The sequence below is a fragment of the Conger conger genome, chromosome 11 (assembly GCF_963514075.1).
Source record: "Conger conger chromosome 11, fConCon1.1, whole genome shotgun sequence".
Classification (NCBI taxonomy): domain Eukaryota; kingdom Metazoa; phylum Chordata; class Actinopteri; order Anguilliformes; family Congridae; genus Conger; species Conger conger.
In genome coordinates, this window is record NC_083770.1 from 33,842,232 (window position 1) to 33,854,456 (window position 12,225).

Below are 12,225 nucleotides of genomic sequence, written 5' to 3' on the forward strand. Positions count from 1 at the left end.
AAATCATTTTGAAATAAAGCAGTGTAATTTATGTTGAAGTTCAAATTCATTAACTGTAAGCCAGTTTTAATATCAATGTCAATCTTTGGTGTCTTTGTTGGGAGGCAGTATTTTTTTTATTTAAAGTGTGGCTAGCTTTAGTGATCCACTGAATGTGGGTATGTAGCTATTACTGCCCTAAACTAGTAGCATTTACACATTCCTTTTGTCGGCCATTGCTGCTCCACGCCTCACCAGCTCATCCACCTCGGTAATCTTGCCTGCAGTAATAATCTAGGCATGAAGCAACAACCAGATTAAAACAAACTGACATCTACAAGATGTTTAAAATTATGTTTTCAATTTAATTATACATCACACAAAACATACAAAAACAATTCACTGTCTGGTAGGCTGGGATGGAGGGCCTAATCCCGACCACTCTCTATGAACCAGCTTTAATCTCTGCACATAAGGCTATCGAATAAAGAATTAGAAATTGTGATTGAAATTCAGGTATAGCCTGCCTAGAATACCACTGTTAAGCTGTTATAAACTATGATTTTTGTAGACAGTTTGACTGATTGATTGATTTTACTATTTTTAAGTTGAAATAGCACAGCATAGGCCTAAATTAATTTCACATGGTAAACCAGGTTTCAGTTAGCTATGCAGGCTAAATAGCCATAAGATTCATTTTGACCATGCAAACGCATACAGGGAATCAAAATAACGGCAGTAAATGTCACAACTCAGATGATTCTGCGATATGCCATATATTGCAGGAAAATAATCTACAATACATCACATTTTCAATCTGTGCAAATTAAATGCATACTATGCCGGATTCTCACCAAGAAAATATTATAAAACAAACATGCTCAGTCATTACTATGATACACAGACAACCTGTGTTCACTTCTATCCAAAACCTTGCTTGTCTACTTGTATTTATTATTCTAAACAAAATACTGTATCTGAAACGCATGTGTCCAATATGTACTATGACCAAATAGAAGGAATGCAAGAGGAGACATGTATGGATAGGCACCTACAGTGGTGAGCTGGGTGAGTGACAGCCTTGGTGGCTGACCATTAAGATGGCTAGTGCTGGTTAACATTACAGCATGTTGCAGAATTGTGTTTCCTTCAGGCAGGCAAGAGCAGGCTGAAATCCACTGCTGTCAGCAGCAGTGGCTAGTGTCTACTGGGGCCATATATAAAAGGCGCTGTATTTCCAGCACAGATCACCAGATATGGATGCAAATCCATCAAATTAAAACTAAATATAATTTTGATAATTTAATTTGAAGTCCAATGTGCTGGAGTACAGATCCAAAAAAACATAAAAACAGTTACTGTCTAGATATTTACGGACCACACTGTATGCGTACAGTATATATCAGCTTTCAGCATATACAAGAAGATTTGTATAATTAGAATTAAATGCAAAACAAAATTGGCAAAGCGTCTGTAGGGTCAGTGTGGAGTCTGGATTATTTTCTGTGACAGACAAGTGCGGATGTGCTTGCTACTACAGTGCAGTAAACCTGAAAAAACAGGGAAACAGGTCTATTTACAGCTCTTTAAATGAATACAATTACGACAGCACATGTATTACATTGTTGAAACAGCCCATTCTTTAATCGCCTGGCTCAGTAGAACAAACTTTAAAAATGACAATAACATAACATTATAACGATATCAACCATGTCCCTGGAGGCACAGTTATGAACATATATTCTGTAGTTCAGTGGGCAGCATTTCCTTCTTGGTAGAGAAGTAATTCCAAAAATATTGTTTATTTTACTTTATCACACTCCCTGGGTGTACTATTTGCTATTAAAATTCAAAGGTGACCTCAACGAGGGACCTCACTTGTTGACAATATGGCTCACATATTTGTACTGTCGAATAATACTGTTTTAATGTATACTGAAAAAGTCCATTCCTTTGATTCACAGTGTGTACTGTGGCTTGGAAATGATTCACCGTATCCTTCCAGCCTTCAGCAAATCGAATGAGCTGCAAGTATAGCTATAATACAGTCACCTGAAGGTGAATGTATAACGTAGTATCTTATCAAAAAAGTTACCTCTCCAGCAAAACCAACAGCTTAAGAAATTAATGAGACAATTATTTTCTTTTTCTTTTTGTATTATCAGTATGTATTGTATTTAATAAGTAAATTCTTAGGGTGCCAAAATGCATTGGATTTCTGCATTCCGAGCAGGTGAGTGGAGTGGAAGGGTCAGACCAGGACCCTCCCACAGTGCACCCCCCTACTGGACAGGGCAGGAGTCCTGGGACATGAAGAATCGCTGCTGCTTCCCTCTACAATCCCCATTTTAACACTGTCAGTAGTATTTTTTTTTTTCCTCTGTACATTTCTTCTTTTTCATTCCTTTCATTTAAAACCCAACATGGGCTAAAGTCTATTTTCCCCCTACTTACATGAAGCAGCACAACTACAAAAAAAATGAAACCAAAAAAAACAACAACAACAAAAGACAGAAATAACTGATGTCAGCCTGGCAGGAGCCTCAATGTGGAGGTTGCTACATCTCTTCACGCCTGTCCTTCAAACGGCAATCTTTGCAAGTTCCGCTCGCAAGTTTCCTGCCGTTAAAAAAAAAAACATGAAGCAAACCGCTACATTTACTTCCTCCCCTCCAGATGAGTCAGTGAGTGCTTTCAGTTTCCAAACAAGTTCCGGGTACACCGCTTGGGGGCGGGGGTGTTTGGGAGGGCAAGCGTCCACTCCACCTACAGCAATGATGTGGCGCGAAAAGTGCTTTCAATGTTCTCTACTCAAACCCCTGCGTTTCCACATGTTCAATTCTGGCCCTCTCATCCAGACAAGGTTGGCACTTTACTCTGCAAGGCAAGTGTCAGGCGGTGGCTACTCAAATGACATAAGGTTGGCTGGTATCTAGAGCAATAGGGGAGAAACAAAAATCACACATACATAGAATGTGACAGAATCATTAGCTTATGATTACAGGACAAGGCTGGCAAACTTTTGAAGGTAGAAAAATGCTAACTGAATTCAGGCTATTCTCCTTTTAAGATGGCAAGTTCTGGCTCAAGTGATCTAGCACAAGTAAGATAACTTTGCATGCACCACTCCCTACAAAAGGCAAGAGAAAGCAAGTCAACGGCAGATGGATTAGCATCTTACTTTACAGATTAAGAGCAACTCTTTATGCAACATTTTGGGAGTTATTCACATATTCAGGCTGTTATTGTGAAAGTCAGGCGTAGTCAGACCCGTGATTGTGGTGAAATCATGGGTCTGCTTCACAAAGCAGGGTGTGAATGACAATCAGGCTTAACCTGTTTCATACAACAATCTGTAACTGAATCACTCACTGTTACAGATTCTTTTATGAAACAGGGTAAACCTGATTGTAACTCATGGTAACTGTAAGTGATTCAGTTCCAGATTGTTTTATGAAACAGGGTAAGCCTGATTGTCATGCACAGCCTGCTTTGTGAAGCAGACCCGTGATTTCACCCCAAATAAAAAGAAACTGAAAGGCTCCTAGTTAATACCCGATGTGGATTTATGAAACGGTCAGTACAGTTTTATTCAGAAAACCCAGGCTTGCTGCATTTATCAGTGATGGAGCACATACCTGCGGTCTACTGCTCCGACAGGCATCCTCCAGGTGCTTGTGCCATATTATTGCAGAAAACCTGGATCCAGTTTGAAACTTGTAAACATTGCCTGTAGAGCACATAATAAATATCAGCCCTGATACCAACATAGTGACAAGATTTTAAACTTGACATTGACATGAATGTGAAAACTGAAAAAATTACTTGACAGAAGTTACACACCACATTCACAACCTTAAATAATATACATATCAATAAATATAAATACATATACAATAAATAAAAATACATTTTAAGTGAAATGTTTGCATTTGCTGAAAGTCTCAAAAGACAGCAAACGCTAACATCAGCTTGCTCTCCATCAAGGTATCAGCACAGGTATTTGATAACATGCTACAGCCCAGTAGTTTACATTCAGTTTGTGCAGAACAAGACTCATTTAATACTGTGGCTCACTGTTTTATGTTTTTCCACATCATTCTCTGCAAACTAGAGAGATTGCTGTGTGTGAAAATGATTTATGTTAGCGTTGTGTCTCCCCATGTTAAGTATCTGGACAATTCATCATGAAAATGTAGCATTTCGAGGACTAATTCAACTTGTATAAATTACACTATGATGAAATTAGAAAAAAACACATATGCCTCGTACTTACTTACTTGTGTCAGGAGACGCTGGATTTAAATTGAGTTATATTTGTACAAAATAAGTCTTTATTTTTTGGACATCCCTAATACAGAAATGGTGCAAACAAACACATATCTCAATAAAATGACAGCAGGGAGCAACAATTATGGCAGCCAAACACAGGGCTATCATTTGACCAGATCACAATAATAAGTGTCAACATATGAGTTCAAGTAATCATTTCGCTAAATCAATGGCCTATCACACCAAAGCCCTCCATGGCTATCCGAAGTTTTGGAAAATAAATCTGAACCAAAATAAAAAAAACATTCCATTGAACATGCTTTTTGATTGACAATGGCCTGCCTCACCTTTGTCAGGGTCATTCAGCTGGAAGATATTGGGGTGCTCTGGGTCGTCAGGGAGCACCACCATCCATCCAGTGATGGTGATCTTTTTACAGGGGGTGGATTTGTACTGGAGGAATAGGCACAGCACAATATGAAGATGAGCAAGATGGGAGATAGTCTTTGCCCCCCTTTGCATTTAAAAGGCTCAATTTCTGTTCAGGCCTTTAAGAAAACGCACTGCTCACTGTTTTCTTCCGTACGGAGCGACAGCCACATCGAATTTGCCACATGTGTGGCCTTCCTGTCATTCTCAGCTTGTAGAGTCCAGTTTGTACAACAGCATTTCTCTCTTCCCAAGCAGCAAAACATGTAAGATGTGTCTGCATGCCAGAGCAAACTTAACACTGAGTCAAAGTCTTTGTCCTGTTCTCACCTAACCTGACAGTTATTGCCATGACAACTCACATGTTTCCTCTCAGAGGCTCTGAGGGCTTTGGCTCCGAAGTAGATCAGGGTGGAACCAGAGAGGGCAATCCAGTAACGCGTCCAGGAAGACAGCTGAGAAAGGAAAATGAATGACAGCTATTCAATAGATATATCAGTACTTTATAGTGGACTATGTTCTGCAGGGAATAAAAATAAGTATGATACATATTTAAAAACAGAAATGCAGAATACAATTTGACATTTATTTGCAGATCACTTCTCAGGAGTTGATCTCCTAAAAAATAGTTTGATTCAAACATAGATATGAGAAAGAGAACAAAACAGGACATTAATACACTAAACAGACACATAGATAAATACAATTTTAAGAGCAAACTGATTCGTCAAACTTCAAGAAAGGTAGGTGCCTGACTTGAGTGCTTTACAGCAGTAAAAAAATACTAATACCATAAACATAGATGGTAGCAGTGCCAAAGTATACAGAAACATCTTTTCTGCTCAGATCCAAGAACATGCATCAAAAGTGATCTTCATCATACAGCCAAAGCAACCACAGTTTTATTCAGGCCAAAAAGTGGAATAGTTTTGCCTGGCCAAATCAATCACCTAACCTCAATTCAATTCAGCATTTCATTGGCTGAAGCCCAACCTGATTGCAAGCAGCCCCAGAAACAAGCAGGAACAGAAGAGGGCCGCAGTAAGGGCCTGGCAGGGCATCACCAGGGAAGACTGATACATACAGTGCAGTCTGCTTCAACGCAAACTGAAGATATACCTCTTCAAGCAGCACCTCTCCCCATCCCTCCCTACCTCCCTGTGAACCTTAATTTTTAGTTTGGCTTGGTAAGCAGTGTTTGGCTAGTTTGTTCATACATTTGCGTGTTGCGGTTTGAAAAAAAAAAAAAATAATAATAATAATAATTTTTAAAAATCAATGTAATGTAACGTAATGGAAGACATCCAGCATCTGGTAACATCTTCAGCAGTCATTGATTGCAATGGATTGCAAAGCTGAACATGTGCACTTAGTGGAATGCTCTATGCAAATGGTAAATGGTTGGCATTTATATAGCGCCTTTATCTAAAGCGCTGTACGATTGATGCTTCTCATTCACCCATTCATACGCACACTCACACACCGACGGCGATTGGCTGCCATGCAAGGCGCCGACCAGCTCATCAGGAGCATTTGGGGGTTAGGTGTTTTGCTCAGGGACACTTCGACAGCCCGGGCGGGGGATCGAACCGGCAACCCTCCGACTGCCAGACAACTGCTCTTACTGCCTGAGCCATGTCGCTATGTAATCACTATGTAACCACCGAACCAAATTTGAAACATTCTCAGATACACTGTCATTTTGGCTGCTAATAAAATGCTAATGGCTAGCAATGAGTAAAATCCCCTCACTGTCGGTTTCCTGCCCTCCTTCAGCAAGGTCTTCCTCCGTAAGGGACCCTCCATGGTGACGCTCCCCAGTGCACTGCACTCGTAGCTGGAGTTTGCACCTGAAGGACTGTGGAGGTGGGGCAGAGAACACAGAAAGAACAGGACATAAGCTTTCGATGTAACCTGATGAAACAATAAGGCTATGAAATGACACTGTGAGAGATCCTGAAGAAGCAGATACCTGCCTGAAAGCTGTGCTATCTGTTTCAATAATCAACCAGTATAAATGGATGATATTCATTCAGATTTAAATTTGTCAGGTATTTATTTATTGATTTATTTACTAATTTATTTACTTATGTCCAAAGAATAGAAAACATAGATTTTGTCTCTTTTTAGTCTGGTACAGTATGCTGCTACAATTTTTTTAAAAATAAAATAAAACAGAGAAACCAATTGAAATGAGAAAAAATACTCATTACAGAATACATTTCTGAAACGAATAATACATTAATTTAAATATTATATAAATGGACATCTGCAACAGTTATGTATTGGCAAGTTTGAACAAATCTATCCATGTGCAATAATATAGTACTTGGAATGAGCTAAAGAATATGGTAAAATGGTATGGTATACATAAATAATAATAAAATGGAATGCTATTGTGCAGGGCAAAGGGGAATGGAATGGACCTCTACATTTCAGGAATCATACAATGATCATCAAGTGCAATCAACAGATCCTATACGCTAATGCTTTAACAAACTATACAGAGCAATGAAATAAAGTATTTGCCCTGATTTCCTCTATCACTGCATATTTATTACACTTCCATATGGGGGATATGGGTTTTGGATGCCTTTTTGAATTAAAGAAATTAAATAATAAGGGGTTTTGTGTTTAATATTACATTCAGTCTAATCATCTGAAATCATTCAGTGTGAATATGCAGTAATAGAGAAAATCAGCAAGGGGGCAAATACTTTTTCGCAGCACTGTATATTGTGCAGTCATTGACGCATAGAAACAATGTTGTACAATGAATAAAAATGTTCTATCTATATTTGTGACAGCACAAGCACCCAGCCACAGACAAACAGGCGGCCCCAATCCACAGTGCATGCAGGCATGGCTGAACAGCCTGTGTGAAGATGGTTGTGGTGTAGCATGGGAGGGGCTGGTATGGGATGGAGACACAAAGTATGCTTCTAAATATCAGCCTGCCAGCACTGCAGGATGGGACCGGGGTGTGGTTCTCTCCACCAAACAGCATTCCTAGGAAAAAAAAAAGCTTCCACACTTCCAAGAATCTGAAGCAGTTATGAGGTTAGGATGGGGGGGATAGTTTGTACGTGTTTCAACTTGGCCCGTGGGCGCACCTAGGTCTAGGGGTGTGTGTGTGTGTGTGTGTGTGTGGGAGTGTGATAAGGCTCTGAGATACTGCTGAAAACAGACGGGGCGGGGAGGGTGTGAGACAGAAATCGACGGAGACCAATGAGGCATGCAAAGACCAGCGAGTCCACGTATTTTTGAGCGTTAACCCGGATAGACACACCCACCACCACACCACACTGTACCTGTACATATAGCTCCGGCTGCGGGGTGAATTCCCAGCCGGAAGCCTCCAGTTGGGGCCCAGTGTGGCATACATGCGGCCCCTGTTTGCAAATTTACACATCAGTTCAACAGTCACTCTAGACCGTGTAGCAGACCTCGGTGAAATACGGAATTGTTTTGGATTCAAATACTTTTCTGTGCTCAATCTTGCCTGGTGCATTTTTCGAGAGTATTCCGTAGGTTCCAATACACCAGACAAGCTCAGTAAAGCATAGAAAAGTATTTGAATCCAAAACAATGACGTATTTCACCCAGGTCTGGCCCGTAGGCCACTCAAAGGTAACACCTGTGGTTTGATTGTAGTGTACAGTGAAATGGAGTGTACTTAACATGTAGTGTAAATATAAAAGAACATGTGCAAATAAAGTCAGTCATGGAGAAAAAATGTACCTTTGTTTTATTGCTCATTCATCCCACAGAAAAAAGGCACACATGAGCGTTGAAGTATAGGCGATCTTTGTACAGGACCAAGGGCATTAAGGTGGGAATTTTGGTAAGCAATTTTTCAATAGATTATTTTAGATCTAGCTTAGAGGATAAGATTTCAGAACAAAGAATTTGTGGAAGAGTTGGCCCAATACAGTGACTCATTAACTTTTCAGCAGGTAAAAATGCCAGTAGGTAGATTTGTGCTTTGAACAATAATAGTATAAAGAATGTTTGTAATCACCGGGGGGTATAAAACTCCATATTATACATGGAAATATAAGGTAAGCACTTAGTGCCTGCTTAGTCAAGTGTAAGCTTTATCTATTACAATACTCCTCATCAGTACACCAGCACAAAGCAAAAATGCTAATACAAAAGGCTAAAGCCTACACACTAAACTCTGTACAAGACATTCATAAGGTGCAAAAAATGAATACATTTCTTAATAGGCACTCGATTAACAGAATTCATGCAACTTCATACAGGCTGTTCATAGAAAAATGTGTAAAACATTTAAATCATGTCACCTTTCTACCCCAGATGACAACTCCTCGCTGAATGAACTTTCACTGCTACCTAAAGAGAGAAAAGAGAATGCATTTGAAAAATGCACTGCGATAGCGAACACTTCTGTTATTATTAGGCAAATGTTATTTTATGCCCACACCCAAATGGGGTGATGTGATGAATGGATCAAATATTTTAATAACAGGCCTTATCTTGAAATCAAGGAAATACTTGACATGCATTACAGGAATGATGCAAAAACAAATAGAGCATAACCACCGGTTTGGCAACATGAAATGCGTCAACAGGTGCCGACCTCGGGAAAGGCCGTTGGTGAAGACGTGTGAAGAGTTATGTGTGTGATTCCGTGCTGGACTGTGGGACTCCAGGAAGCTGTCGTCCAGCAGGTGGCGTGGTTTCTCTGTGGGGAAGGTGGCACTCTTGCTCTCCACAACGCTGAACTGGCACATCATGCTGAGTGAGGAAGCAAAAGGAGAGACAGAGAGAGAAAGAGAGGGTAACATTTGTTGAGCAGAAGAAAAGCAAGGAAAACCTCCATTAAATTTGAGGGAAAAATAAAAACTTTGTTCATAGTAAGTTGTCTCCCTCTGTTGGAGAATGCAGCATTTGCATATTCAACACATGTTGTTCAGTCATCATTCCACACATATAAATTCTCTGTTTTTAAAGATACTGTGTCCCGAAGCACAGCATTCAGGGTGTAGAGGTATGCAGATGGCAGTGTTCAGTGTGCAGATGTACTCCAGGTAGGTTTTGTATGATGCAGAGTGTGGAGGTAGCTGAAGGTAAAAGGACTGACTTGTTGCCCAGGCTGTGGCTCTTCCTGTGTCGGGAAGGGGGCGGAGTAGGTAGGTGGGCACCAACGGAGGTGTCGGGGCAGGTGGGCCGGCGGTTGTACCTCACCGAGGCAGCCACCTCTGAGGGGCCTGGGAGAGAGAGGGTGGGAGGGGTGGGGAGCGGTGGGGTGGGGGGGTCAAGATCACAGAGGCAATTCAGGTAAATTATCAGAAGAGAAATACAACAGAACATCTTCACACTCAAATGATTCTGCTCTTTATTTCAGCTCACACGTGAGATTGCGAAGCATCCCGGTTCACCCCAGCAGTAACAGCAATAGTCCACTCAAGTTACTATTGCACACCTTAAGTTATTTTTATAATGCATATAAAAGTTTTTTTTTAATTTTTTTTACTGTGTAATAAAGAGCAGCTTTCAAGCAATAATAACAAATAACTGTATATGCTAAATGTAGCTGAATGTTTTGTTGCTTATTATTGTACATTATGCTTTGGGTAATAAAAAAAAAAATGTTTGAACACATTCATTCCACAGTTGTGGATATCACACTGAAGGTTTCAATGCCAGTAACCTCTTTTAAAAATTAATTTTCCTAAACTCTATAATACCCCCCATCTAGCTGCAAATAACACACATGACATGTTGACATATGACACATACTTTTGTATCCGTCTTAATTCAGTAAATGAAGGTATCTAATAAAATAAAAAATTGCTACAGTACATAAAGAATGATAAAAGTTATAAAGCCTTACAAAATATCCACAATATATAGCTGTCCATATTATTCCATGCCTATGATTTCTTGACATCATCTTTATGAAGATGTAAAACATCCGCAGAAGCCGCAGAAGACGTGTGTACGACAGATCTGGGTCAAATACTTAATCGTCTTGGATTAATATACGTTTCAGGTGTTTCATTGATCTTGCCTGGTGCAATTGAGGTAACCAAGAAGACCAGAAGATGGGGTTCGCACTTTTTGAGAGTATTTCTGAGGTTCCAATACACCGGATAAGCTCATTACAGTCAAAATCAAGGCAGACAGGGTTCACACGAAGACACATTCACAAACCCTTGACCTCAATTGGACTTGAGTCCTGAAGAACCCCCAGTAACGCTGAACCCTTTCCCCAGCTCAACGCAGTTTGCTGCCAAACATTTTTTCCTGTTCCCCATGACGAATATGAGGTCACGGTAAGCCAGCCTGCGATTATTGGAATGAACACCATGCAATGTAATGACCCAATCCATCAACGGGACAAACCGAGACCGGACCAGACTAGCAGAGACAGACAGTCCCACAAAGCATTAGATGATAGTTTTGCCATACAGAGCAGGGTACGTGAGGAAATGGAGGAGTCAAAGGAAGATCAATCACACTGTCATGAGTAACTTTCATGGTAAAAACATTACACATCATAACAAGGGATCAAGGGAGAAGTCCAATTTCCTGACACAAGGCACTGTTTCTCCTTCTAATGCATCGCATGACAACCCACAATACAGCCCAAAATGACAACCTAATGTAAAACCCCACGCTAACCCAACAACGGAATTTAGCGAGGGCTGAAGGTATCAGCGTGCTTGTCCTTCTAGGGTTCTAATAGGGTTAAAAATTAGTGGCCCCTAGCGGAGATTCTAGATCAGCCAATAAATAAACCATGATACAAAGGCAGTAGTACCACTCTGCCTTCCGCTCTTTACTGGTCCGGGCTGACCAAGAATCTCCACAATAGGGCCAATACATTCACCTTCATTTATCTGACTCCATTAGAATAATAATTTAGATTAGTTGTCCACATTTGGTGGATGTCTTATTTATAATTTTGACTTGATGGCTATAGGAATCCTGTACTGAGAAGAACTTGCTGAACAATCCTCTGCCGGTACCACCGCATGTCACATCGCGCGTTATGTGCATGTCTCCCAATCTGACTAGCTATCTATTCATTACAGAGGTTGCAGGAATAGCTACTCTTGGGTATATCTGTTTACAGCCTAGGGACCCAAGCAGACCAACATCGCTACGGCCGTCCTCAACATGAATGAACTACCACACGGAGACGAGGGATTTACCATCATAGGTCTACGGGTGCTATACGCCGTGATACATTAAGCGTAAATATTCATCTTCCCTAGACCAGTTCGAGGAGGTAAACCAAGCATTCCCTGTACATTGAGTGTCAGTAAGCGAAACCACACAGATCAAGTTTTAACAATTTATTTTACCAGGCAGGTTACATACGTAATTACACACTAGTTCCAAATACAATATAAAAGCATTAGAAAGGAAACCAAATTACGTCTTAAAAGTCATACCTGGTAATAAAAACTACATACGGGAGTCTGGCTACAGACACCCTGTACATAGAAATTACGTGCACGGTGTGCACGGGAGAGACTGATTGCATCCTCCCAGATTGCTTAGTTTACTGTC

At 40.4% G+C, this 12,225-nt stretch overlaps 1 protein-coding gene across 6 annotated transcripts in view; it reads right to left on the reverse strand.

The window, feature by feature from the left end:
- Window positions 1-323: 323 nt before the first annotated feature.
- The window catches only part of ralgps1 (Ral GEF with PH domain and SH3 binding motif 1), a 158,592-nt gene continuing 146,690 nt past the window's right edge, over window positions 324-12,225 (reverse strand). For 5 of the 6 annotated variants that reach the window (XM_061259994.1, XM_061259990.1, XM_061259993.1 and 2 more), the window contains 9 exons: window positions 9,788-9,914; window positions 9,284-9,441; window positions 8,988-9,036; window positions 7,992-8,072; window positions 6,433-6,538; window positions 5,043-5,135; window positions 4,599-4,704; window positions 3,618-3,709; window positions 324-2,911 (listed from right to left, as the gene is read on the reverse strand). In XM_061259994.1, coding sequence (XP_061115978.1) covers window positions 2,882-2,911; window positions 3,618-3,709; window positions 4,599-4,704; window positions 5,043-5,135; window positions 6,433-6,538; window positions 7,992-8,072; window positions 8,988-9,036; window positions 9,284-9,441; window positions 9,788-9,914 — 842 coding nt within the window. In that variant the 3' untranslated portion in view covers window positions 324-2,881. The remainder of the gene's footprint in view (window positions 2,912-3,617; window positions 3,710-4,598; window positions 4,705-5,042; window positions 5,136-6,432; window positions 6,539-7,991; window positions 8,073-8,987; window positions 9,037-9,283; window positions 9,442-9,787; window positions 9,915-12,225) is intronic. The other variant, XM_061259995.1, reaches the window with a different exon arrangement.